This window comes from Trichoderma citrinoviride, assembly GCF_003025115.1.
Source record: "Trichoderma citrinoviride strain TUCIM 6016 unplaced genomic scaffold BBK36scaffold_7, whole genome shotgun sequence".
NCBI lineage: Eukaryota > Fungi > Ascomycota > Sordariomycetes > Hypocreales > Hypocreaceae > Trichoderma > Trichoderma citrinoviride.
The window spans coordinates 672,230-698,716 of record NW_020194715.1 but is presented as its reverse complement, the minus strand read 5'-3'; the positions used below and the strand labels follow the sequence as shown (position 1 = coordinate 698,716).

The 26,487-nt window shown below is 55.3% G+C and overlaps 6 protein-coding genes across 6 annotated transcripts in view; 3 read left to right on the top strand and 3 right to left on the bottom strand.

The window, feature by feature from the left end:
* The window catches only part of BBK36DRAFT_1135366 (serine threonine protein kinase CMGC group), a 3,099-nt gene extending 565 nt beyond the window's left edge, over positions 1-2,534 (top strand). Inside the window, exons 3-8 of the mRNA XM_024892621.1 lie at positions 31-712; positions 831-912; positions 981-1,328; positions 1,390-1,852; positions 1,925-2,012; positions 2,074-2,534. Coding sequence (XP_024749615.1) covers positions 31-712; positions 831-912; positions 981-1,328; positions 1,390-1,852; positions 1,925-2,012; positions 2,074-2,301 — 1,891 coding nt within the window. The 3' untranslated portion in view covers positions 2,302-2,534. The remainder of the gene's footprint in view (positions 1-30; positions 713-830; positions 913-980; positions 1,329-1,389; positions 1,853-1,924; positions 2,013-2,073) is intronic.
* A 1,438-nt stretch (positions 2,535-3,972) lies between these two features.
* On the bottom strand, positions 3,973-6,525 carry BBK36DRAFT_1119158 (hypothetical protein; the record flags this gene model as incomplete). Its single annotated transcript, XM_024890557.1, has 1 exon — positions 3,973-6,525. The coding sequence occupies one exon, from the start codon at positions 6,523-6,525 to the stop codon at positions 3,973-3,975; it is 2,553 nt and encodes an 850-aa protein (XP_024749614.1).
* Positions 6,526-7,846: 1,321 nt separating this feature from the next.
* Positions 7,847-8,768, top strand: BBK36DRAFT_4546 (hypothetical protein; the record flags this gene model as incomplete). Its single annotated transcript, XM_024898092.1, has 2 exons — positions 7,847-8,548; positions 8,610-8,768. The coding sequence occupies 2 exons, from the start codon at positions 7,847-7,849 to the stop codon at positions 8,766-8,768; spliced, it is 861 nt and encodes a 286-aa protein (XP_024749613.1).
* Positions 8,769-9,058: 290 nt separating this feature from the next.
* On the bottom strand, positions 9,059-11,212 carry BBK36DRAFT_1141148 (hypothetical protein; the record flags this gene model as incomplete). The annotated part of the gene is made up of 2 exons (XM_024893430.1): positions 9,059-10,651; positions 11,168-11,212. The coding sequence occupies 2 exons, from the start codon at positions 11,210-11,212 to the stop codon at positions 9,059-9,061; spliced, it is 1,638 nt and encodes a 545-aa protein (XP_024749612.1).
* A 4,210-nt stretch (positions 11,213-15,422) lies between these two features.
* On the bottom strand, positions 15,423-17,985 carry BBK36DRAFT_1119413 (hypothetical protein; the record flags this gene model as incomplete). Its single annotated transcript, XM_024890585.1, has 2 exons — positions 15,423-17,661; positions 17,723-17,985. The coding sequence occupies 2 exons, from the start codon at positions 17,983-17,985 to the stop codon at positions 15,423-15,425; spliced, it is 2,502 nt and encodes an 833-aa protein (XP_024749611.1).
* A 1,377-nt stretch (positions 17,986-19,362) lies between these two features.
* Positions 19,363-25,557, top strand: BBK36DRAFT_1135365 (acetyl-CoA synthetase-like protein; the record flags this gene model as incomplete). Its single annotated transcript, XM_024892620.1, has 5 exons — positions 19,363-19,439; positions 19,625-19,684; positions 19,776-19,798; positions 19,938-24,545; positions 24,603-25,557. Exons 2-5 carry the CDS (start codon positions 19,625-19,627, stop codon positions 25,555-25,557), a joined length of 5,646 nt encoding a protein of 1,881 aa, XP_024749610.1. The 5' UTR covers positions 19,363-19,439.
* Positions 25,558-26,487: the final 930 nt, after the last annotated feature.

Here is a 26,487-nt window from a genome sequence, read left to right as displayed (position 1 = left end):
GCCTCGTCCCCCTCTCCACGCCCACTACAGCCATCACGACGCCGACTCGTCCGCGACGGCTCGCCTTGACGACAGCTACACCTCCGCCATGCCGGCTTCGACCAACAACGCCTCTGGCGTCGTGCCCGCCCCTGCCCGGACGGCCGCCGAGGACCAGCAGCAGCCCTCCTCCTCTAGGAAGCGTCGGCGCTCGCGGGAGCCCGACTGGAATACCTTCTATCGGAACGGCCTCCCCAAGGAAATCATCGTCATAGACGACACGCCCGAGCCTGAGGCCAACACGAGCCGCAGGATCGCGAATGGAAATGCCGTTGTGCCCGACTCGGCCGCCACGGCTGCTGCTCAGTCGTCGGCCAAGAAGCGAAGACGAGACGACCAGCCGCTGGGCTACCACGTCCAGTACGTGAACGGCTCGCACACGGCTTCGCACACAAACACGCCCCGGCCCAACACCACGCCGGGCGGCTCTACGCTCTCCAGCGACCGGACAAACTCGGCCCTCAACACCACGGCGCCCACGTCTCTGTCTTCCAACAGCCAGTATGACGAGCTCGCCGCGCCTCTCAAGCGCAAGCGGACCACCCGCCAGCAGGTCGCTAACGAGGCCAAACGGAGGGACGTCGACGGCCTGGGAGGCGCCTTTATGGCCTACAAGCCTCCTCCCTTTCCGCCCAAGAAGTCTGCTGAGGTTCCCGTGAGAGTTGTTAATGACGTAAGTCTAGCGATATTTTGTTGATCTTTTGTTCTTTGGATTGTTTTTCCCTCCCCTCCCTTTCCCACTACGATAAGTGTACAGGGCTTGACGCTAACTGCTTCATCCTTCGTCATAGCGACACTACAACAAGAATACCAAAGTCGATGATGACGACGGCCATTATATCGTCGTCCCAGACGCAGAGCTCACTGATAAATGTATGTATAAACCCGTTCTCCCCGTGGATTCTGCTGGGCCATTGGCGACTGACGGCGTTGTCTCCTAGACCAGATTGTTCGTCTCCTCGGACAGGGAACCTTTGGCAAAGTCGTCGAGGCTCGCGACGTCAAGAGGGGCAAGCCGGTGGCTGTCAAGATCATTCGGTCCGTCCAAAAGTATCGCGACGCCTCGAGGATCGAGCTTCGCGTCTTGAACACGCTCAAGGCCAACGATGAGGAGAACAGGAATCGATGCATCCATCTGCGGGACTGCTTCGATTACCGTGGCCACATCTGCATCGTGATGGACCTTTTGGGGCAGAGCGTTTTCGACTTCCTCAAGGGCAATGGCTTTGTCCCCTTTCCCAACAGCCAGATCCAGAACTTTGCCAGACAACTCTTTACCAGCGTAGCATGTGAGTACACGAGAAAGCACAGGACGCAACGGCGGCAAGACTGACTTTGGATTGTTTCTAGTCCTTCACGACCTCAACCTGATCCACACCGATCTCAAGCCGGAAAACATCCTGTTGTGTGACAACTCGTATCAAACGTTCACCTACAACAGGAAAATTCCCTCGTCCTCTACCACAATCAACAGACAGGCATCTCAGCGGCGGGTGCTTCTCGACACCGAGATCCGGCTGATCGACTTTGGTTCGGCTACCTTTCAAGATGAATATCATTCCTCTGTTGTCAGCACTCGCCATTATCGAGCACCGGAGATTATTCTCGGCCTAGGCTGGTCATTTCCTTGCGATATATGGAGCATCGGCTGCATCTTGGTTGAGTTCTTCACTGGCGATGCCTTGTTCCAGACCCATGACAATCTGGAACACCTCGCCATGATGGAGGCTGTTGTTGGCTCTCGGATCGATAGCCATCTCGTTTCAGCCGTGAACAAGATGTCGACCCGGAGTGGAGGGAACCCTGCTTCCAAGTAAGCGCTACCGCTTTTGTCGAACATTTGAGATGCTTCCAGGAGCCTGCTTTGCTGACCAGGTATCTGCAGATATTTCAAGCGTCTCAAGCTTGATTACCCGACCCCCGAGACGACGAGGGGCTCACGACGATTTGTCAAGGCCATGAAGCACTTGAGCGTATGTTTGAGGATCCTCGTCCTGGGAACTCGTGGCAACCAAACTGACATGGACGAAATAGGATATCATTCCTTCCAACACGACATTTTTCAAGAATTTCCTCGATTTGCTGAGGAAGATCTTTGTCTATGACCCTGCCCACCGCATCACGGCCAAGCAGGCCCTGAACCACCCGTGGTTCAAGGAAATGGCCCAGCCCGACGACGGAACCGAGGCCGCCAAGATTCGCTTCGAGCGGCGACGACTCGAGATCGACAAGGCGAGACAGCACGCCCACTACGTTGGGTGAGCCCATCGCCGAGAAGACGTTTCGACACATTTCGTTTTATAATGACTACATAAGCATGATGAGGATCCATGGTAGCGCGCGCACACTGGCTGTGTGTAGTGGTGGAAAGCCTACCTTTCTCCACAGGGAGATGGCTGCGTGATCTCTCCCCTCTCCCCCACCAGTGGCATTGTCATTGTACTCTAGCGCTTTGAACTGTTGCTGTTCCAACGTTCATTTTTTTTCTCCTTTCTCTCTTTCCTTTTGTGTGGTTTTCTTTTTCTTCATTTTCCTATTTAGCGTACCTAGGGATCGATCTCAAATGGTTCAGCGCGTCTGGGAGGGCCGGCGTCAAACACAAGTCTACGGATCAAGGAGTGATTAAGCACACAGGGGGGCGTGGACTACTATAACAAACGATAGGGGGGGATTTGGGGGTTTCGCTTTTGGTGAATGAGAGTTGTGCTAAAAAGATAGTTTCTTCCTTTTCTTTTTTCCCTCTCTCAGAGTCTAATATACCCTCTACAAATGTCATCAAGCTTGTCCCCATGGATTGTGGAAGTTGCTTCAAGATGACGAGAATGGTTGAGATCTATAACGGGTGTGCGGAAGACCCTTGACGATATGCGGACGGAATTGCGTTTTGGCTGACGAGTGGAAGGACTGGTGAAGCTTTGATGGGACCTGTTAAAATTCTTGCTTTTCGTTTTGTTTGTGACACTCTTGAAGTTTATAGGCATCGGATTCTTCCTTACATCGACATGGAGAGTAGGAAACTGCTATTTGCGTTTTCAAAGGGGACCAACATCGGAAAAGCTTACCGGGAGCAGGCCCAAACACATCCTTTCACACAAAACAACAAGACAAACAGATATGAATGACTAGACAATTCCCACTTCCATCTCCCCAAAGCCACGCCGAGAATGATGCCACGGAAATCAGCAAAAAACAGCTCTGTCCAAGCACGTACTGAACTGCTCAAGAGAAAGACGGAGGAGATCCAGCTGGTTCGAGCAGTAGAAATCGACAATGACAACAGCTCCCCCCCCGCCGGGACACCACGTGTTGAGCGGATGTGCCCCCTTTTCATGTACCATGGGGATGGTTGGAGCATTATTGAGTTGTGTATTCTTGCGATGGGCGGGACGGAAATAGGTGGTGATGTTGAAAGGGCGGCTTCGGGGATGTCTGGGCTTGTGAGGGATGATGAGGCTTTGGTGGGTGTTGTTGTTGTTGTCGAGAAGAAGATGATGAATATGAGGGGGGTGGAGAAAGGAAAGGATGCGGATCGTAGGATGGCGCTGGCTTTGAAAGAGGAGGGGAGGGGAGAAGAGATGGTGGAGGAGGCGGCGTCGTGTTATGAGACGATGGAATGGGGGTGCACCGTAGAAGCGAGGATCACCATGATGAGGATGACCATCTCGAGGATGAACGTGATTGCGCTATAATGAGTTCTGCTTTCACGCTTGTTGAGTATAACCTCTATGCTATGCCTCTATCTATAATCCCATACCTGTACGGAAGAAGAAAGGGGGAAGGGGGTTGACGGTAAAGAAGAGAGAGAGAGTAGTTCATGTCGTCAAGCCGGAAGTGACATGTCTAGTACAATACAGAACGGGCAAACAACCGCCCTCATAACCTTGAAGTTCGCCCCCATCTGTCCAAAACTCAGCGATACATGAAGGAAGGATCTCAATCCGCCAACTTCTCCATAAACCGCTGCACCGACGGCAGATAACACGCCGCCTTCTGGAAATCCCCCAGCCGCACCGCCATAAAGTCAAACGCAAGCAGCACGTCGTGCTCGACGCCCTCGACGCGCTCCCGCCGCAGCGAGTCCGACTTGGAGTAGCGCTGCGAGAAGTGCGTCAGCAGCGTCCGCCTCGCCCGCATCTCGCGCGCCACCCCGAGCGCCTCGCCCATGGTGCTGTGCTTCTTGGCCTTTGCGTGGTCCTGCTTGTCGTCGCCAAAGGTGCACTCGTGGATCAGCAGGTGCGCGCCGCGGCACTCGTGGGCGAACTGCTTCGACGGCCGGCAGTCGCCCGAGTAGGCAATCTTGAGGCCCGACGTCAGCTCCAGCTGCGTTCCGTACGAGCGCCAGCAGTGAGGGACGGGCACGCGCTTGATCGAGGCCAGGCCGAAGTTGTCCTCGCCCAGGTCCTCGCGCGTCGTCAGGTCGCGGTCCTTCTCCTTAGGATAGGGGCAGCTGGGGAAGCGCAGCCTGTGGTAGCCAATGTCCTCGATCTGGGACAGCTCCTCCAGCATGACCCGGTAGCGTCCGATGCAGGATATGGCAAGCGTTGCGTTGCTGTTGTCCTGGAGCGTCTGCTCGTACCAGGCCTTGATCAGCGAGACTGTTCCCATGTGATGGTCGGCGTGGACGTGGCTGATGACGATGCAGCGCATGTTGCGCAAGACGTCTGCGGCCTCCTCGGCACCAAAGAGACGCCGGATCTGGCCCAGCGTACCCTCGCCGCAGTCGAGCAGATAGTTTCCGATGCCCGGAACTCGAATCAGGGTGGCGGAGACGTTTCGGTATTTGCTGGGGACCGACGATCCTGTGCCCAGAGGGATGATCTCGGCGTCACGATTGGGAATGTCGATCTCCTGCTTCTCAACACGCTCCACAAACTCGGGGTCTGTGGCTTCGGAGCGAGCTTGTTCGGCCATCTTGAGGACCTCGTCATCTACTGATTCGTACGCCTCGACCAGATCAGGGAACGGGGCAATGGCTTGGTCGTCAAACACGAGACGAGGCATGAACTGGAACTTGTGTCCAGCTCGGCCCAGCTCGATCGGAGAGCCTTCTGGAGGGGCTGGGTACTGGACCGTGTTCTCAAACTTGAGGAGGGGGAATCGCTCGGGATCGATCCGACGCAGCTTGGTCTGGATAGCAGCGGCGCCGGGATGCGTAATCATGTTGGGGCATGCATCGTCCGCGCAGAAAATGTGCTTGATGTTGGCATGCTCTTGGATAAACTGCTGGATTTTCGCGTCCCCCGTCAGGTTTGGCCCCAGGATCCAGTACATGACGGCGACATTGTCCAGCAGCTCTGCGCTCTTCCACTCGGGCCGCGCCATGAAGGGCTCGACGAGATCCGGGCTGCCAATGTCCGCTACAATCAACCCTCTGCCGGGCTGCGGCTCTCCGAGCACCATTTCAGGCGTCACCAGGCCATCTTTCCCCTGAACGCTCTGCCCTGCGGTCAACAGTTTGAAATCTCGAGGCTCTACTCCCAGCGACTTGGCCATGGGTGCGTTGAACTTTCCTCTGCGGCCGTGAGACTTGATGATGTAGCTCATGGACGTCTCGCCGTATGTCGTCCTGGGGAGGGGGTAGTGGTTGATTTGCAGGACGTTGTCTCCCCTTTCGTCTACGCTGCCAGTCTCTCCAACCTCTGGAAAATGCCACACCGTGTCATCTGGGTTGGGAACCTCGGCGCCATCCGTCATGTACGGGCCCTTGTACAACTTCATCGTGCCGCCTTTGACAACGGCAGCAATGTCCGTGGGCTTCAGGTCGCGTATCTTCTTCGGTACCAGCACGGATCTGTTCTTAAGGCTGCCGTTGAACATGATGCGCTCGACAATTGCGCTCGCAACGCCGGGATCAGACAGCGACGCTCGTGGCCGGAAGCTGGCTTCCTCTGAAGACGCATCCTCGGACATGGCGTCGGCCCCGTCCTGAGCCGGATCGCTGTGTCGTCGTTTCCGGGGACTGCTGGACCGTGCTCGTCGTACGGGTATCTTCCAGACCTTGATGGCATCGTCGGACCAGTCTGGCTCGAGGTTTGCCGCATCTGTCGCCCGCGGGTCTGTCCTGTGCTCAAAGGTCTTGACGCATATAGGCTGTCGGAAGATGACTGGCCGCAACGCCGCCAGCGTGTGGCACAGATTGTCCGCCCCGTGCACGGCAATTCCGGCATGCCGAGTGTTGTTCAGCAGCTTGTGGCCTTTCTGCTCCCTCTTGGTGTTCTCCTGCGCCTTGTACTCCTTGGCTGACTCGACGGCGCCGCCGACGCTCAGCAGGTAGCCGCACAGGCCGCCCAGCTGCTCCCAGTGGACGCTGCCGCTGAGGAAGACGTGTTCGGTGCCTCCCAGGTGTACCTTTCGGCTGCCGAACGCTCGCTGCGTTCCCTCCGAGACGCGGCCAAAGACGTAGGAGCGCTTGTCGTGGTGCATGTAGATGCAGGTGCCAGGTGTGTCGGCCGAGGGCACGCAGGCCAGCTCGACAGTGGTCGTCATGATGGTCGCGTCGGCGTGGCCCTTTTTGAAGATTTTGGCGTAGAGTCGTCTGGAGCAATGAGATGTTGGCGATGGTGTGTATCGCGAGCTGTCGAGACGGGGACGGCTGAGTGGAGATGCAGAGTGTCTGGCGATGGCAAGGCTCGACAGCGGCCGTGGTCGTCTAGTACCGGCCTGAGAGGAGAGAGTTCGGAGCGGAAAGGATACAGAGCAGACGAGGCGCCGGGATGCGCATTGTTCCATCAGCGGGAGAGGAAAGACGAGGACGAGCAGAGGACAGGCGCTTCCTCCAGGTGAAGCACAGCCCGCGATGAACTTTTTTGTTTGCGCCGAAATCGATAAGCTGGGATGGCGATTTGGGGAAATGGTGGGGCAATGACTCTACGCCGGCCGCTTACATAATCGAACTTGATCTCGGGCCTTCAACCATCATTGTGTGATGGATTCCAGACTCTCATGTCTTGCTACCTTGGTACTATGTTGAAGTAAGGTACCGTACCTTGGATAAATTCACGGAACCAGCATGAGGATTCATGTTGTCGTCATGTGATACTTCTGCTTGGAGTGCCGGAACAGATTCCGCTCCTCTCGGTATCCCACTTATAGGCATTACTTAGGTAGATACCTTACACTAGATACCTGTCCACCTTTGAGTTGCCCAGCTGTCGTGCAAGCTTAAACAAAGGAATACTTCAGTTCCAACCCCTCAAGGCATCGATACAAGGCAGACCTCGTATGTAAATGATATCCGGATTCTTTCCAAAGCGCTCTTCCCCAATAGGCAGATTTGCCAAGGCGAATCGCACATTGTTGAATTCTCATGAAACCGAAGCCCCGTCGTATAACTTCATGTTCACACAAGAATCAGCAAAAAACACCCCGAATCCTGGTCAGAGCAGCACGACACGCAATCGACGCTTCTGTAATCCCATAGTCATAGATTACTCATGCAGCCCCCAGATCATGCATGTCCAATCGGCATCTACACCTTATCTGCATACGTATCCCTGAAGTGGTACGCGATCGTTTCCCCCCCTGCTTAGGAATCAAACAATGGGGTCGCATCGCCGTAAAGTCCATATCCCATGGATATAGAAATGGAGACATTCCGGCATGATAGGTCGAGACGGAGTTAAAAAGGTCGTCCAAACCCCCACGGCTCCACCAAACCACTAATATATCTGGCCGAAATCATTTACTAAGTCCATCGTTCGTGATGAGGTCGACTATAAAAAGGGTGGTGCCGGTCTCATTGCTGTTGCAATCACCAAATCGTAGGTGCTACTCACGTATATCTTCCATCCAAGACATCGTCAACAAAATGGCCCCCTCAGCAACCTCCACCGACAGCCAAATCCGCATCGTCCCCGTTCCCAACCCGGACTGGACCTTTGGCCAAGGCAGCAACCACCTCGACAAATCCTCATCCTCCTCCTCCTCCCCCGACCCCAACGACAAATCCCAGCACCACACCCTCATCAACCCGCAATCCCCCTCCCGCCCCTCCTGGCTCAACTACCAGCTCCTCATCTCCGCCGTCACCCCCCGCCCCATCGCCTTCCTCAGCACCCTCTCCCCGGACGGCACGAAAGCCAACCTCGCCCCCTTCAGCTACTTCAACGTCTTCAACCACGACCCGCCCACCTTTGTCGTCGGCTTCGCCCACCCGCCCAGCGGGCCCAGGGACTCCTTTGTCAACGTCCGCGACTCGGGCGAGTGCGTCATCAACATCATCTCGGAGCACTACATTGAGGCGGCGAACTCGACGAGCATAGACGCCCCCTACGGAACCTCCGAGTGGGGCGTCTCCGGCTTGACGGCCGAGTATTCGTGCGAGACCGTCAAGGCGCCGAGGGTCAAGGAGGCGATTTTCAGCGTCGAGGCCAAGTTGGAGTCCATCAAGGAGATTGAGAGCAGGGCCCAGCCGGGGAGGATCTCGACGTGGCTGGTCGTGCTTGAGGGGACGAGGTTTTGGGTGAGGGACGATGCGCTGAGTGAGAAGCAGGATTATGTGGCTCCTGAGGTAAGGTTTTATCAAAGCATTGAGAGAGACGAAACGGAGGGGGGAACTGACAGTGACGTAGGTTTTGAGACCGATAGGCCGCATGGGAGGTACCATTTACTCCAAGACGACGGAGCTCATGCAGCTGCCCAGGCCGCAGTTTGAGACTGACCTTGGCGGTATCGAGGGCTATGAGAAGCTCCTTAATGAAAAGAATAGGACAACTGCGCAAAATCCATGAGGCAGGTATACACGAACAGCAAGCCAGCAGGCGATGAAATTCAAAGAGAAAAAGCGTGGTATTCAAACACAGTGGTATACAAAACATGTTCATCATATCAATCATACTGTTGGCCCAAATGTCTTTTGCCAGGGCCTGAAGCAAAGACTCCCCCGCCGCCGCCATCCCGTGACCAAGGACTCCCTATATCCATAACCAGATGGAAGAAAACGTAAGATGCTAGTAATGCAAACGAGAAAGAAAAGGTCGAAAAGAAGAAAGAGAGAGAGAAAGAAGCACGTGCGAGAAGTTCAAAAGTAGAAGCTCTGCCCGGGTTTGGATATGATAAACTCACACCCCAGCTGCGCTTCCCGCTCATGGTCCAACAGTTGCTGCAGTATTGAGTCGCCGGCCTGCGGGCCATCCGCGAGCGTCTCCTTGACGTGGATGATGACAACCTTGAGGCCTTCGAGGGGCTTCTTGACGCCAGCATCAGCGGCGGCAGTGACAGCCGGAGTGGGCGGCGGTAGTCCCGGGCCAGGAGCCGCAAACTCATCTAGTGATAGCTCGCCGGTAGGGGTGGCAATGTGTGGCGTCTCGGAATCGGGCGCGCCGTAGAGGAAGTAGTCGCCGGCCGTGTTGAGCGGGTTGGCCGATTTGGGCGACACCGGATCGTCGGATCCCGGGCTCTGCATGGTCACAATCGGGACCTTCTTCCGCTGCATCTCCTGCTCCTCCTCAGCCTCCCGCTTGCGCTTCTTAGTCTCAAGCGAACGTGCCGTTCGTGCGACCTCTACTTCGTTGGCCAGGACCTGCATTTCCTCGATGAGATAGGCGGGCTTCAGGTGGCCGAACAGCCGCTCGTCGGGCTGTGCGTCAGTATAGCTGCATTCGACAAAGATGGCCGCCAGCTTCCCAGAAGCGATCTTGGGCGCCGCCTCTTGCCAGATCATCAGGTTCCGCGGGCTGAGAGAAAGACTGTCCGGCTCCACGTCTCCAAAAATGAGCACCTCGCGCTCGTACGTCTCCTCCCGAATAAAGTACGCGCTCGAGTCGTTGACACATGGCCGTGGCTCAAAGTCGCTGGGTCCGAGAACAGGCGAGGCCATGCCAAGCGCAGCCTGGGGCATCATGCTCTGCCGCCGTGAGAAGGATGTGGGGTAGAGGTGGCTGAAGGGTTCACGACGGGCAAATTGGGTTGCAAAGTCATGACCGTGAGGATAGTAGGTATCGCGCCGCAGCGGTATGCTTGATCCATCTTGACTACCGTGACGGGTTGGTGCCGGGTTGCAGAAGGATCCACGATGTGTGTGCTTCTCCATGCAATGGCCGTGGCTCACGCTCCACGTCTTGACCAGTAGCCCGTCACAAACTTCCAGATACCCCTCGCCCAGTGCAGGACTTCCACCTTCTACCAGTCTGAGATATGTCAGGAGACCGGCACCATTGTTTTCGTCGCTGAGATTTGGCCATATGACATTGTTGAAGATGTGGTCCTTGAGGGCTTTGATGGTACCGGGAAGGCCGGCAAGTTTCTTGGGACGAGTGCCGGGCAAGCCTGCTGTGTTGATGACAAAGGCAGAGATGTGGTCCAGATGCGGATGGGTGATGAGATAGGTATCGACGAGAGTGCGCGTGACATAGGCAGCGTTCGCCGAGGCCGTGGTGAAGGGCAGCTCGAGGCCAGCAAAGGGCCCGCTGGTCAGGATCTGACGAGCAGGAACCGACGATGGCGTCGGCGTCGGCGGTGGTGACTCTGGCAAGGCCTCCTCAATGAGGCGAGTGATGGCAGACAGGTGGACGCCCCCATCGACAGCCACTATTGAGCCCTTGCGCCAGTTCAGGGGCACTGAACGAACGAGAAACGCTGTCGTATTTGACTCTTGGGGGCCACCTCCCGAGCCCTGTCCTCGTGGTCAGCACTTATACTTGTGTCAAGCTTGATGCATCTGCGTGGCCAGATTCATGATGGCTCCCAGTAAGTGAGCGCGGAACAAAGGCGCAAGGCCGTGGCATGTGCAAGTATGTAAGCTGAGCCGTCAGAAGGGCGAGGCTGCCCCACGATAAGCCGTGCCAATGGAACAGATGGCACAACCCGGCTAGACGCTTCATGCAGAGCGAGGAGGGGAGGGCCGAGATGGGGGTTTGGGGGGTGTTTGTCCCTTGGCCTGGGGTCATTGGCCCCCTGGCGGCAGACGCATCCCGATCGGAAATGCCACGGCCAAATTACCCGATCTGAGCGCTCCCAATTTCGAGTCCAACGGAGCATCGCCTCTCTGAGGAGGTGGTGGGAAATGAAGTACCATGGGAAGCCATGGGGGGTTTCGGCACACAGACAGAGAGCCGAGACAAAGAAAAGAAGCACAAATAGACATGGAAAGGTTTGAAGAAGGAAAGAAAGAAGACGGAAGTGAACATACCAGTATAATGACCTGCAACGCAGGTGACGACACCGTCTCCGTCATCGTTCTTGGATGATTGCTGTTTGGATTCTGTCTCTCAATTGCCGAGTCGCGAACCACCAACTTATTATGCCGTGACGAAGCCGCCGAGTCAGTTCGCAGATTACGCGCAACGCTCAATGCAGACGCAGATCTCCAATTCCGTGCTCCAAGGATGTTCCCAACACGAGAGAAAAGCAGAAGCAGAATGTCGCGAGCTGGTGTTTAAAGGGACAGAAAGAGTCCAAGGGAGTCTCGATCTCGGCTTCTCGTCCAAGTCGACCAGTGGCGCTGACGGAGGGTGAAGGCTCCCACGTGACCGTCTTGTTCCCCCACGAGGCGCTGCTTGGCTTTGGATCTGGCCCTGACTAGCCGGCGCGCTGAGGATTTGAAATGCTGGTGAGGCGAAGGTGAGCGTTGAGGCGTGTGAAGTCAGTGGTTGTAATGGAGGGAGGGAGGCGAATGGAGTTGATGATGTCGATGTTGGTCAACACTTTTTTCCCTCGGCGCGTGGGGGACAAGCACCGCGGCTGTGTCTCTTTGTCTGGCCGAGGGGAGGGAAGGGTCTAAAATATTATGGGAAACGATGGGAAATTATCTCAAGCTCCTAAATAGTCGATGCTCCCCGGCGCCAAGGATCTTTTTCTATGGCGTTGCTTGGTTCGCGGGTACAAAGTACGTGCCGTGATCCCAATGTGTAAGGCAGGCAAGGTAAGGTAAGGTAGGTATGTAGGTGATCTGTAAAAGCGCCGAGGGAAATGCAGTGGCAGCTGTGATGACGCTGTGCATGCAGCGCCTTCAGTTGGTGCTTCGTACAGCAAGCAGGTCAAGCTCAGGCAAGGTAGTGGCTTGCGATATGTGCATATGCACGCAGGTGCGTGTGTGGCAGGCAGGCTAAGGCAGCCGGGAATCCTGCTTTCTCGTCCCCTCCCGAGCCCAGACGACACGGATCTGGAGCAGCACGGCAGACGAGCAGCCAGACGGAGATGTGGTATCTGGGGTTTGGCGTCTAGTCTGTCGCTCGCTCCGTCTGATTCTGCGCGGCACGGCGCCGGGCAGCTCCCAGAGCTGCAGGATCGTGCTCCCGCCGGCGTGTGGCCTGGATCGTGGGAGGAGCACAGCGTCGCCGTCGTCGTCGTCGCGCGTCGGCGCTGAGATGCCCGCTGCTGGTGCTGCTGGCGCTGAACTGTTTGCTCAGTCGTCCGTCGACGGCCGACACGCAGGATCACGACTCGCCTTTTGAACCCACCCCGGGCCCCCGGTTTGCCTGCGCTCGCTCGCGGCATCGCAGCGCAACACAGCACAGGCCCGTCCGCGCAGGCCGCCGTTGGATTAGCGTCGCCATTGTCACCTCGTAGCGCGTCTAGTTTCGGCGTCGCCGCGATGCTTGTTGCAAGGGGCTTGGGCTTGGAGGGGGAGGGGGCGTGCAGAGACGAGCGAACTGTGTGTGAGTGTGACGGCTGGGCTGGGCTGGGCTGGCTGGAGGAGAGATGGAGGCACGCACGGGCAGGTTGTACCAAGTACCCTGCGGCTGACCCAGAGTGAGGGCGCGAACCGCTGACAACGTGATGCGCGCCGCATGTACCGAGTACTGCAGCGCACAGTATCACATCCCAACAGACGCTGCTTGTGATACCAGAGACAGATGGCCAGACATTCTCATCACCCGGACACGCAATCGAGGCACTGCTACCTTATTGATTAATCACGCACTTCAACCGTATCCTTGACAGCTGAACGATGGTCAACATCTGGATTCCGTTATAGCAGCAACTGGACTGAATCCCCGGCAGACAAACTGGGCTCAACACCATCCCGGTGAGCTGGATCCTAACCTCGGGGCCATCGGGTTGTGCGCTACTGCGGCCTCTGCCTGCTAGATGCAGCGCTCGAATTACCAGTACGCCCCATCAAGTAACACTTGCACAAGTGCTACAGGCAGACGGCTGTTATTCTCCTTCATTCTTCTTCAACCGCAGCCGTCCGACACTCCACGGCTCCAACCTGTCTGAGGGTAACATCAGATTCACCTTCCAAGTTGCCGCTCCTATCAGATTGGCACCAAGAGGCCTCACCGAGGCACCGATGGCTTGATCAGGATAGGTAAGCAAACCAATCACTCTCATAACCAGCATCTGGGATCTTCATCGATCAAGCACTCTAGTTCCAGCGCGGCGTCTGTTAGCCGGTGACAAATCCGGGACTCGAGCACTTGCATCACGGCACGCGCCCCCCCTCAGCAGCCAAGAACTGACTACTGTACGAACTCTATAAACCGGCGCATGATGGCGATATCCGGACCAGGGCGAACTGGCACCAACAGCCGCTGAGTCTGACATCCATGTACCTAAGAGTAATGTGAGTAGTATCTACTGTACCTCGCCATAGATGGATGGGCTGTAACAAACGGCCTCTTGTCTCTGTCGGCCGCAAAGAAGCGCCTTGGACGGACATGTCAACCACTCTCTGGGAAGTCATTCGGGATGATTGATAGGAACCTTCCCCTACCAATCGACTAAGCTGTCAAGCAAGGTTGCTTCCGCAGTAGCGCCAATGTGAGATCCATGAGAACTGACGTCTTGCGGGATCACTTGTTTGATCAGCACGGATGGATCTGGCCTCCTCCTTTGGATCTCTAACATGCCGCGCCGGCCAGTAATATAGCTGAAGCTACGCCCAACGTGCATTAACCCACCCGCACCCCGGCTCGTGTGGGGAGGCTGAGCTGCAACATGTCTTACTCCCAGACCTTGCCATGTTTCGTTTGACGCATGTCTTCTTGGGAACTGCTAGAAGCAGCTTTCTGGATGTCGCGATTCGTCCGGCGAGTCCTAAGAGGGGGGGCTTTGTTGGGATCCAGAGACTGCAACCAAGCATCATTCTCCATCGTTGTACAGCACGGAACACCGAGCAGTCTGATGGGGTTCCATTGCAAGCAGGTATATGTGTGATAACAAGTATTAGTATTGTCTCTTGACAGGCCCCCTTGCCTCTTGGCTTCAGCCTGGCCAGACTTACAGTACATTTCTCCCAGCACAAGTACGAAGATCGATGTAGTACTACATGCACTGACGGCACGCAATAGATCCGAGCCCGAGGATTGCATCGAGCTTCATGGGTCTGGCAAGTCTCTCCTCATTTCAGTAATAGCGGACAAAAGAAGGTTGATTGCCGTCTGTCTATCAGTCTCTATTCCAAAAGAGCTGCCATAAGAGCTGAAGTTACAATATGTATGCTACAAACACAGGCGCTGCCATTTGCTCGCCTCATTCATCCCAAGCTGCACGTGCTAATCCCACGTGCTACCAACTCCTAAAACAGACCATGACCGACCCGAACCTGAACTCCCATCACCGACAACTCCACACAAACCAAAATCATCAACCCCACGATACTCCCAAACATTGGCAAGATGATAGCAGTTGCTGCTTCTACTGCTCCTGGCAGATATAAGCAGCAGGCAGAAAGAAATGCAATAAGACGGCAAGGGCCCTTGTCGAAGCCGCCTCTCGCTCCCCCGTGGCCAGCACCAGGCCCCTCAGCCCGCGGATTGCGGGCAGCATCAACACCGAGGAATGCAAGCCAATCGGGCCGTGATGCTCTGAATCGTCCCGTACATTGGCTAGGAAGCACACGCAAGGCGGAGGACGCTTCACGTACTCGTACTTCGTATATCATCCAGGCAGGCGGCTAACGGGCTGTGACGAGGACCAACTCTGCTAACCATGCTGTCCACCTGCAGACGTGTGGATGGACGAGCGAATCGGAAATGCCTTTCGTTCCCACCCTCCCCCAGCATCCGACATCAGACGAGCAAACAGCAGCAGAGATGGCGAGGTTTCGTCTGCCAGGTGGTTGTGTGTGACAGGTCGTTCCGCAGACTCTGTTGTCAGCCCAGACTGTGCCGGTTACACTTGCGATCCCCTTGCAAGCCGAAATCGAGATTCATCGCATCGTGCCCAAGGACCAGAACCGCTAATCGCCCACCGGCTTCTTGCCGGAGAAGTCGTTGAACACCCTCGATTTAGCGAGAGGGGATTTCGTTAGTCTGCCAGCTGGTGACAGGCTAAGCCCGCCTGCCTGCAAGTCAACGCCAGACCAAACAGCTCTCCACCTCGGGAGTGCCGATGCAGCTATCATGGGCCTTATCGGCGCTGCAAGGGCCCTCCCTGTCGACGCCGCCCGGGGAACCGCATGTCCTGATCTAAAGAGCGCGGGCCTCCAGCAAATACCATCAAGAGGTATCTGTGCGTCGCCTTTTGCTGTTTTGCCGGCTTCGTGTGTCGTACTTGTGGCCGAGATTCTTACCTTGTGAGCCGCTCGCCTCGGAACTGCTTATGCTGACGACGCCAGTGAGAGTTGTGGCTCTCTCGTCAACCCCGTCGAACAGAGAGGGGAAAGAAGAGTCGTCAAAGCCACCAAACCCGGCTGTATCCACGAGACTGTCGAGGCCATCCCAATATTGTGATGAGGCTGCAGTCTGCGGGCTCACAACGCCGTCCACGCTTCCTTGAGGCTGAAGTTCAATGGATTCCAGCATTGGTTGGGCCGCAGACTCATCACTTGCTTCAACGACGGCTTCTTCGTGATGCTGGCCAACCACCGGCTCATCCCCAAACAAACTAGGGTCAATGAAGTCTGCAAGATTCAGTTCCTCTTGGCGCGGGCTGCTCCCTTGTTGTGAGTCAAAGAAGCCCGTACCACTGCTGCCTCCAACCGACTGCGACGACTCGAAGGGAGTCCAAGATGGTTCGTGCTTGAGGAAGACGTTCGGCTGAGTCGCGAGACTGGAGTTTGGCTGATTGTTCAGGCGTCTCGTCGGTTGTGGTGTTTGTACCTGACAAGGCACCGTCGTCCCAGAAGGGATACTATGTTGTAAGTTTTGTGTGGTGACGGGTCTGAGAAGTTGGCGAGGTTGGCCTCGGATTGCCTTGTTGAACCTTGCTCCTGTGACCGTCTGAGAGTAGGTATGATTGGGGATCCCGGTGAGGCTGTTCTGAAGGAGGCTGGTGGCGACTGGTCTCTGAAAGGACGACTGCATTGCATTGCGACCTGGGTTCAAGGGGTCGAAAAAGCTCGGAGGCCTGCTACTCATGTTGGGCTTGAGCATAGCATTCGAGTGAGGCGTGTTCACTTCCCTCCTCTGGATGCTACCGGAAGAGAGCCCCAATAGAGAGAGAAATTCCCCTTGACTCTGCTCCGGATACCAGTTTGTCGCGGCCATTGGGTCCCCGTTCCTCCATGCCTGCGAAGCAGGATTCGAGTCTTCATCATCCTCGACCCTGGCTCTTTGAAGCTTTCTGGCCTTCTTCGACTTCTTGACCTTGTTCGTGATCTCGACAAACAGCTGCAAATTCCCCAGGTGCACATCGATGGTCCTCCGCTCATCTGCAGACTTGGCAGTGTTCCGCTTCGATCGCGCCTTTTGCCGAGCCGCCGTTTGGTTGTCTACGTGGTATCTGGTTAGTTGATAGGACAGCGTGTCTCGATATTCTCGGGGCGGCTGGTTGGGGTGGCGCATTCTCTGCATGAACCATGGTTGATAAGCCTCCCGTATGATGCCGGCATCGGTCAACTTCTCCAGTGTCACCACGCTCTTGTCCTCCAAAGGGAACTCTCTGTCTTCGGCACGCAGGCGGCCTGCCAGATGGAACTTCAAAGGGTCAAAGGCCTGCTCGAAACACCAGAGATGCATTGAGCCGGCGCACTTGAGCGGATCGCGGAGCCCGTTGGACGTAAGATGAGGGAACTCGTCGAAGGCGACACGAAGCCATCCCGCGGCAATGGTCCTGTTGGCGACGGGGCAGTTCGCCCAGCGGCAGACCCTGTCTTCTGGATCTAGTCTGTGGTTGCACTGCGTGGGCGCCTGCTGGACCCAGAAGACGGTCTCCTTTGAGCAGTTGTCGACGTACTCTTGGAGCTGCTTCTTGTTGAAGCACCGGTCTCGCAGCCACTGTCCCTTTGGAGTGTAGCTGAACAAGTGGTTTCCGTTCCAGTTTCGGCTGCCCCAGGGAGAAACGTTGACGAGATTCGCGGTGTAGTGACGAGATGGGTCACAGCTGGGGTCTCCTCTTCGTTTGGCCGCTCTGTTGAGGCTGACTTTCGGGGCCTCGGGTGCGGTCTCGGAGTCGGCGGTGCTTTGGCGTTGATAGTTGTCAGACTGGAGATGTTTTTCTGAAGCAGGTTCAAAGAAACTGGTGCTGAAGATCTGGTTACCTGTCGTCAGAGGAAGAGCCCGGCTGGACTGCTGGAGGAACTGCTGGCCGTAAGGAAGAGAGTTGGTGCCATCGTCAAAGCCAAGAGGAGGATAGGCAGAAAAGGGATCATCCTGGTCGTTGTTCTGGTCTACATGCTGCTGGAGACTGTAAGCTGGGATTTGTTGGCCGAATGGGAGAAGCGGCAGGTCGTTGTTCGAGGGGAAGATTGCATTGCTCTGAAGACTGGTACTTGAAAGTTGATTGTTCGATGTATCTCTGTAACACCTTGTTAGCAAACAAACATAAGAGCGATGCAGATAGCTGTATCAGGACTTACGACACCAACCAGTCAAGCGCAAGATCAATGCCCATTCCGTTGTCCTGAGTCATTGCCATGTCCGGCTTGAAGGGATCTGCAGCAGTCAGAAACTCCAGCGTTCCCAGATTCATTTCTGACTGTTCCTCGGCGAACGTGTGCTCTGGGGATGCCGTACCTGCAAAGCCGTTGTTGCCAAAGTATCCTGTGTCTGCGTTGTCGTCTTGCCATGGGTCTGTGAAGTCACCACCATCGGTGAACTGGAAGTTGAACGGATTCGACATTTTTCTTCGTTTTTCCTTCTGTCAAGATCGTAAAAAAAAAAGCGGCGACTTGGTGAAGACGAATGGCTTGTAGTCAAAAGCAGCAATATGTGAATCTTCGTCAAGGATCGTTTCTGAATGTGTGATGCAATGTCGATATGCTTCGAAACCCGAATCCACGAGATGCAGCGACGCAGCTTCATATTTAACTTGATGATGCATAGCCTCTCCAGAAAATCCCATCTTGAACATAGAGTCCAAGCAAAGAAAACGAACGAATTCATTGTTCCGCTATAGCATATATCTTGTTCTAGAAACAGAACAAAACAAAAGATGAAGCAGACTAAGTGTGTAGCTGAAGATGTCGAACAAAGGAGCAAGGGGGTGCTGCGAAAGAGAAAAATATGGGGTTGAACGTGGGGACAAGGCCTGCCCCTGATGAAGAAGTTTGAGGTTGTATTATTTATGGATTTTGTTGAAGAGTTCAACTTGGGATGAAAGAAAGTTTTACAGGGAGATGTCTGAATGGAGATGCTGTCGTAGTATGGGAGTTTTTGTTTGAGGTCGGATATCGTGGAGATATATACTTAGTGAACGCTTGTGAGAATGGATACGGGGTAAGGCACGAGGCTGAAATGGTCATATTGATGGCCGGTAGTGTTTCAATTTCAAAAGGAGCGAAAGTATTCTTTATATTGATTCCTTTCCTTGTTCAATCCTTGCTCCAGTTTGTAGAGATGTCTGGTACGTCGTCGACGTCAGGTGCAGTGGTGGTTGGGCTACCCTATGGTACTATCACGATACATGGAGTTCTGTGCTTTGCGCTTCAGCTAAGCTCAAAGATACAGGAAGTCGACAAGGAAAGGTTTTACTACATGACCTCTTGATTTCTCAAGGATGCATCAATTGTGGTGTTTCGCGCACATGTGATGGCATGGCCATGATGAAAGCGGCGACTTGGACTGTCCTGCAAATCCGCCGCATCCCCGTTACATATGCGGAATTCGCGCAGCAATCCTCGACAGGATCCAATATCCATGGAAGACAAGGGAGTCCATGAATACGAGAGGGAATATGTCGACCTCGCAGGGGTTTCTCGTATTATGTGTTGTTGATCTGCTTTTCATGCTTCAACAACTGAGCTGTTGTGGAAGGTAACCATGCCCAGGGTCTCTACCTATAGTACGGAGGATACCCGGCCATAGGCTCTATTAGGTACTCGTACTTACATGTAGGGAAAATATCCGGGGTATCGGAAAATGGTAATTCTCCGCGGACAGCACGAAGTATTACATCTCGCAACCCCCAGAAACCGTGCAGAAACCAGTCTTTCTCGATCAACTCGACGACATTACATAAGACCTCGTGTTCGCATCCAGGTTCAACATTTGCCTAGCGAACCTTGAAAGCCTCTGCCCTGGCCGCTAGCAGCTGCTGGAGAGCGCTACTCCACAGCGGGTAACCGCTAAAAAGACCTCGGGGGCAGCCCCTCGTTGCGCTCTTCTGGGCCCGATAGCAGCGATATTGCGAGTGGCAGACCTCCAAGAAACTTCAACATCACGAGACTCGCGATACCGGAGAGTCTGGGCATGGCGAAGCGCCAGTCTCACGAACCAAGCACAGCGCAACGTACATAGACAGCAGCGCGCTGTTGGCCATCATGGCGGAATACAATGCTGAGCTCCGGGCGAGGCTCGCCGACCTGGACCGCGAGCTGGAGGTAGGCCATTGCCCATCTGCCAGGAGCCTCTCCTTGCTTCTGCGACGCCGCCATCAGAACCCCCAACCTTGGCTGACAACTTGGCATGCAGGAGGGCGACATTACCGAGAAGGGGTAAGCAGCGTCTACTCGACTTGCTGGCCAACAGCAAGCGCCGCAAGGGCTCGCAATCAGAAACAGCAGCGGCGGCGGAAGCATGCGCCTCTTGGGAGGACGCGGATCGTGAAGTGAACTGACAGAGACACCATGGCAGATATCAGAAGAAGCGGGCCTTGCTGTTGTCGCAGTATGCTCACCATCCAACCACACCCGCCCCGGCTCCTCCGCCGTCTCGCTCCGGCCTGACCATACACTCCCCCGAGACGTCGACGCATCCTTCGAGCGATGGCCGCCGGGCCTCCATTATGATGACGCCCACGTCCGCGAGCAGTGGCTACGCAGGCGGGTACGGCGCCGGAGGCGGCTATCACGACCAGAACAGCAACTACGGCGATTACTCGCAGCGCCCCGACTCGAGCTACACCGCTGGGCCGCCAGGGTCCTCATATGGCGCCTCGGCTGCCTCGCCGGCGGAGCTCTTGCGCCCCGGACGGCCGATCATCGACAATGCCGCGGTACCGCAGCGGGATTCTCTCTTCTTACCAGGTGGTGCCGGCAATGAACCTCACACGCGAACCGGAACGATGGTCTCTGGCGATTACGCCTTCAACCCCGACCAACACGGCGCATATGCCGAACCCTATCAGCAGCCGGACGACGGCAGGACCAGAACGCTGCTCGACAACCAGGCCTTCTTTTCTGATTTCGCGGGCCAGCAGCACTACGAGCAGAATCAGATGGGCGACTACGGCGGTCCGAGATACTCTAGCGATGCCTTTTCTCCGACAGCAGCCATGGCTCCTCCGATGCTCACTGCCAACGACATGCCTCCACCCGAGATACTCGAGTACCAGGCTCCGCTCGAGCCAAGAGAGGTTCCGTTTGCCATTCAGGATCCCCACGATAACAACACGGCCATGTCTTCGTTCGACAACATGGCTGCGGTACTGCGTCACCGTGCCCGCACCACTGCTAAAAGACCGGCATATTGGGTTCTGGACAGTAAGGGCAAGGAGGTGGCGTCCATCACATGGGACAAGCTGGCGTCAAGAGCCGAAAAGGTGGCACAAGTCATCCGAGACAAGAGTCCTCTATATCGTGGCGACCGAGTAGCCCTGATCTACCGCGACAGTGAAATCATCGACTTCGCCATTGCCTTGCTGGGCTGCTTCATTGCTGGAGTCGTGGCTGTGCCGATTAATGACTTGCAAGACTACCAGCGCCTCAACTATATCCTCACCTCGACCCAGGCGCATCTGGCTCTTACTACGGAAAACAACCTCAAGACCTTCCAGAGAGACATTACCGCGCAGAAGCTCACGTGGCCCAAGGGAGTTGAGTGGTGGAAGACGAACGAGTTTGGGGGTTACCATCCGAAGAAGAAGGAAGACGCACCTCCGTTGACTGTTCCCGACCTGGCCTACATTGAGTTTTCGCGAGCACCGACCGGCGACTTGAGAGGCGTCGTTCTCAGCCACAGGACCATCATGCATCAGATGGCCTGTCTCAGCGCCATTATCTCTACCGTTCCCACCAACGGCCCCGGCGATACTTTCAACTCGACGTTACGGGACAAGAACGGAAAGCTCATCGGCGGCGGAGCCAGTAGCGAGATATTGCTCTCCTATTTGGATCCTCGACAGGGAGTGGGCATGATCCTCGGCGTTTTACTGACCGTTTACGGCGGCCACACAACGGTCTGGTTCGACCACAAAGCCGTTGAGTCGCCTGGCTTATACGCGCATCTGATTACCAAGTACAGAGCGACCATCATGATTGCGGATTACCCCGGGTTGAAGCGAGCTGCCTACAACTACCAGCAAGACCCCATGACGACACGAAACTTCAAAAAGGGGATGGAGCCCAATTTCCAAGCGGTGAAGCTGTGTTTGATTGATACCCTTACCATTGACAGCGAGTTCCACGAAGTTTTGGCCGATAGATGGCTGCGGCCCCTGAGAAACCCGCGAGCGCGCGAAGTCGTAGCGCCCATGCTTTGCCTTCCGGAGCATGGCGGCATGATCATCAGCGTTCGAGACTGGCTCGGCGGCGAAGAGCGGTTGGGGGTTCCGTTGAAGCTGGACGAATCTGACAAGGAATCCGACGATGAAAAGGAAGAGGAAGAGAAGCCGGCCCCGTCAAACGGATTTGGTAGCTTGCTCGGCGGTGGAGCAACAACAACCAAGGAGCAGGATGAGAAGATTGAGTTGGGCGAGGTGATCCTTGATCGAGAGGCTCTCAAGACAAACGAGGTCGTCGTCTTGGCTCACGGCAACGAAGCTAGGAAGAAGACGTCGCTGGAACCTACCATGGTCCGGGTCGGCGCCTTCGGATACCCTATCCCAGATGCCACTCTTGCTGTTGTAGACCCTGAGACTGGCCTTTTGGCAGCTCCGCACTCGATTGGTGAGATCTGGGTGGACTCTCCGTCTCTCTCTGGAGGCTTCTGGGCACAGCCAAAGAACACCGAGCTCATCTTCCATGCGCGTCCGTACAAGTTCGAGCCAGGCGAGCCGACGCCGACTGCCGTGGAGCCGGAATTCCTGCGAACTGGTCTGCTTGGCACGGTTATTGAGGGCAAGATCTATGTGCTTGGCTTGTACGAGGATCGGATTCGGCAAAAGGTTGAATGGGTTGAGCACGGCCACGCGGGTATCGCCGAGTATCGCTATTTCTTTGTTCAGCACATTGTGGTGAGCATCGTCAAGAATGTCCCAAAGATCCACGACTGCTCCGCCTTTGACGTCTTTGTCAATGACGAGCACTTGCCTGTGGTGGTCCTCGAGTCCGCCGCAGCATCAACAGCGCCTCTCACTTCGGGCGGCCCGCCTGTCCAGCCTGATACGGTGTTGTTGGACTCGCTGGCGGAGAAATGTATGGAGGTGCTCATGCAGGAGCACCACCTCCGGGTTTACTGCGTTATGATCACAGCCCCGAACGCGCTGCCGCGGGTGATCAAGAATGGAAGGCGAGAGATCGGAAACATGCTGTGTAGGCGCGAGTTTGACCTTGGCAACCTTCCATGCGTACACGTCAAGTTTGGCGTTGAACATGCGGTTCTCAACCTCCCGATTGGCGTCGATCCCATAGGTGGCATCTGGTCACCAATCGCGTCGGACTCGAGGATCAATATCCTGGCTCCCGCCGATAAGCAGTATTCTGGAATCGACCGCAGAGAGGTTGTTATGGACGACCGGACGTCTACACCGCTCAACAATTTCAAGACCATCACCGATCTCATCCAGTGGCGTGTTGCTCGCCAGCCAGAAGAGCTCGCTTACTGTACCATTGATGGCAGGGGCAGAGAGGGCAAGGGAATTCCGTGGAAGAAGTTTGACTCCAAGGTGGCTGCTGTGGCCATGTATCTGAAGAACAAGGTCAAGGTGCGGCCGGGCGACCACTTGGTCCTCATGTACACGCACTCCGAGGAATTTGTCTTTGCGGTCCACGCGGGCATCAACCTTGGCGCGGTCATCATCCCAATGGCGCCGCTCGACCAGAACCGGCTCAACGAAGACGTCCCTGCTTTCCTGCACCTGATTGCCGACTACAAAGTCAAGGCAGTCTTGGTCAACCAGGATGTGGACCATCTGCTGAAGCTCAAGATCGTGTCGAGCCACATCAAGCAGTCGGCACAGATCCTAAAAATCTCCATGCCGAACACCTACAACACCTCAAAGCCTCCTAAGCAGAACAATGGCCTTCGCGAGCTTGGTCTGACCATAGATCCCGCTTGGATCCGGCCCGGCTACCCCGTCCTCATCTGGACCTACTGGACGCCGGACCAGCGGAGAATCGCCGTTCAGCTTGGGCACGATACCATCTTGGGCATGTGCAAAGTGCAGAAGGAGACTTGTCAGATGACGAGCTTCCAGCCCGTTCTCGGATGCGTACGAAGCACCACAGGGCTTGGGTTCGTGCACACGTGCTTGATGGGCATCTACGTTGGCACCGCCACCTACCTGCTGTCTCCTGTCGAGTTCGCTCAGAACCCCATCTCTCTCTTTGTTACACTATCGAGGTACAAGATCAAAGACACCTATGCAACGCCGCAGATGCTTGACCATGCCATGTCGTCCATGCAGGCCAAGGGCTTTACAATGCACGAGCTGAAGAATATGATGATTTCCGCAGAAGGCCGGCCGCGAGTCGATGTCTTCCAGAAGGTACGGATGCATTTTGCGGGCGCTGGGCTGGATAGGACGGCCATCAACACAGTCTACTCGCATGTGCTCAACCCGATGATTGCCTCGAGGTCTTACATGTGCATCGAGCCTATTGAGCTCTGGCTCGACACCAAGGCTCTTCGACGCGGCCTCGTCGTTCCTGTCGACCATGACTCAAACCCAACAGCTCTTCTCTTGCAAGACTCCGGCATGGTGCCCGTGTCCACCCAGATTGCCATTGTCAATCCCGAGAGCCGCGCGCATTGCTACGATGGAGAATACGGTGAGATTTGGGTTGACTCCGAGGCATGCGTCAAGGCCTTCTACGGCTCCAAGGACGCATTTGACGTGGAGCGCTTTGACGGCCGGACAGTTGACGGCGACCCCAACGTGCGATATGTGCGAACTGGCGACCTGGGCTTCTTGTACAACGTCAATCGGCCTATTGGGCCCAACGGCGCCCTGGTGGAGATGCAAGTCTTGTTTGTGCTCGGTAGCATTGGCGAGACCTTTGAGATCAATGGTTTGAGTCACTTCCCCATGGATATCGAGCTCTCGGTGGAACGCTGCCATCGCAACATTGTGCCAAACGGCTGGTAAGTACAGGCACCCACTCTTTGTGAAGCAACTATGACTAACCATCTCATGTGTAGTGCTGTGTTCCAGGCTGGTGGTCTGGTCGTGGTCCTGGTAGAGGTGAGCCGTAAGTCCTATCTCGCCTCCATGGTGCCCGTCATTGTCAACGCCATCTTGAGCGAGCATCAGATCGTTGCCGATATTGTGGCCTTTGTCAACAAGGGCGACTTCCCACGATCTCGCCTGGGAGAGAAGCAGCGAGGCAAGATCCTGGCCGGCTGGGTCACGCGCAAGATGCGCACCGTGGCTCAGTTTGCCATTCGAGATCTCGACGCCAGCATGCTCGAGCCGGGCGAGGGCCCAGACGTCAACAGGACTTCCACGGGTAGCCTCCGTAGCCTGGGCGCTGCCGTCCCCCCCAACCTGAGAAATGTCGGCCAGGCACCGCAGATTCTGGAACAGGAGGAGTTTACGCAGCAGATGGACCACATGGCCCATTCGGAGCCGGTCGGGCAAGCCATGGGCATTCCAGAGGAGCAGCAGGCGCCAGCGACGTATTATTCGGGCATGGACCGTGGCCAAGAGACGGCTTCCATGCACGGCTACAACAATCAGCAGCCGCCACCATCAAGCAGCCACGGAGGATACCAATACGAGCAATACGAGCCGGCTCAACAACAACAACAACAACAACAGCAGCAGCAGCATTATCAGCCACAGCAACAGCAGCACTTTGAACCAGCCCAGCACTTTGAGCCGGCACAGCAGTACCAGCCAGAGCAGCAGTACGAGCAGGACTCAAGGCCAGTGGAATCTCGAGGGCAGGACGCGCCGTCCATCGTCGAGCCAGGGACCTCATCATCCCCCGTGCCCGACACGCCGCCGCCCAGAAACAGGTTGAGTCAAGGGCCGCCCCAGATCAGGCTGCCGGGCGTTGACGGACGGGAAGGGCTCGACTTCTGGGGAGCCAATGACGAGACGGACTGGACGGCCGATGCCATGATGCACATGAATCTCACCGGTCCGCGGTAAAAAATGAGATGCATATATACATATCATTGCTTGCTCGGTGCTTTGCAAATGTTTTTGTTTTCCTTTTTCGTCAGGAAAAAAGAAGACGATGGCAATGAAGCGGAAAGAAAGGAGAGGAAGGTGACAAAGTAGACAGTTGGTTTTTTTTTTCCTTTGGAATCATCAAAGAAAGATGTATCCGCAAGAAGAGCATTGGGAAAGAAAAAAAAGAGGAGTTGTCTGGGCCTTGTATGTTTTGTTTTCTAGTCTTGTTATAATCAACTGGGTACATTCAAGTTTATTTACTGCTTTTTGGATGAACGTTTATATCTCCGTGCCTGGCCCTGCTGTGTGTGTGTGTCGGCCATTCATTTCTGTCCTGTCTTGTCCTGTTCTTTCTTCTTGGGCTTGGACCTCGCTTTGTTTGCTGTTATCTATGAACTCGTATTGAAGTTTTGAAGATGCCGTGTTTGTACATTTCGTGCTTGAGTGGATGGCTGCAATGTTGGAGTTGTAAGGTAGGGTAGGTAAAGGATAAGATTCGTTTTAAACTGGGAGGATGGCCAGTCATTCTTCTCTTTTTACCTCGCAGTGTGAACATTGCTGATCGGTATTGTGGGTTGCTCGTACGGACTTCTTTGAGAAACGAAAGAACTTTGAATATGTAACAGATATTATTCGTATGTCTTTACCTAATTATGTTTACTTTGTGTATCTGTACAAGAAAACGCCCTCTTCTTCCTCATCAGCCCTCACCCCATTCTTTCACACCCTATTCTATGCCGACGTTTATACAACCGAACGATGCAAGTATGCAAATCAAAGACTAAAAGTACACGCAAGTCTATCGTAGCCAAGACAACCCAAGCCTATCCAGACCCAAACACACCAAAAACCACACACACAACATGAACAAAGAATAAGAAGAAGAAGAAGAAGAAACAGGGTATG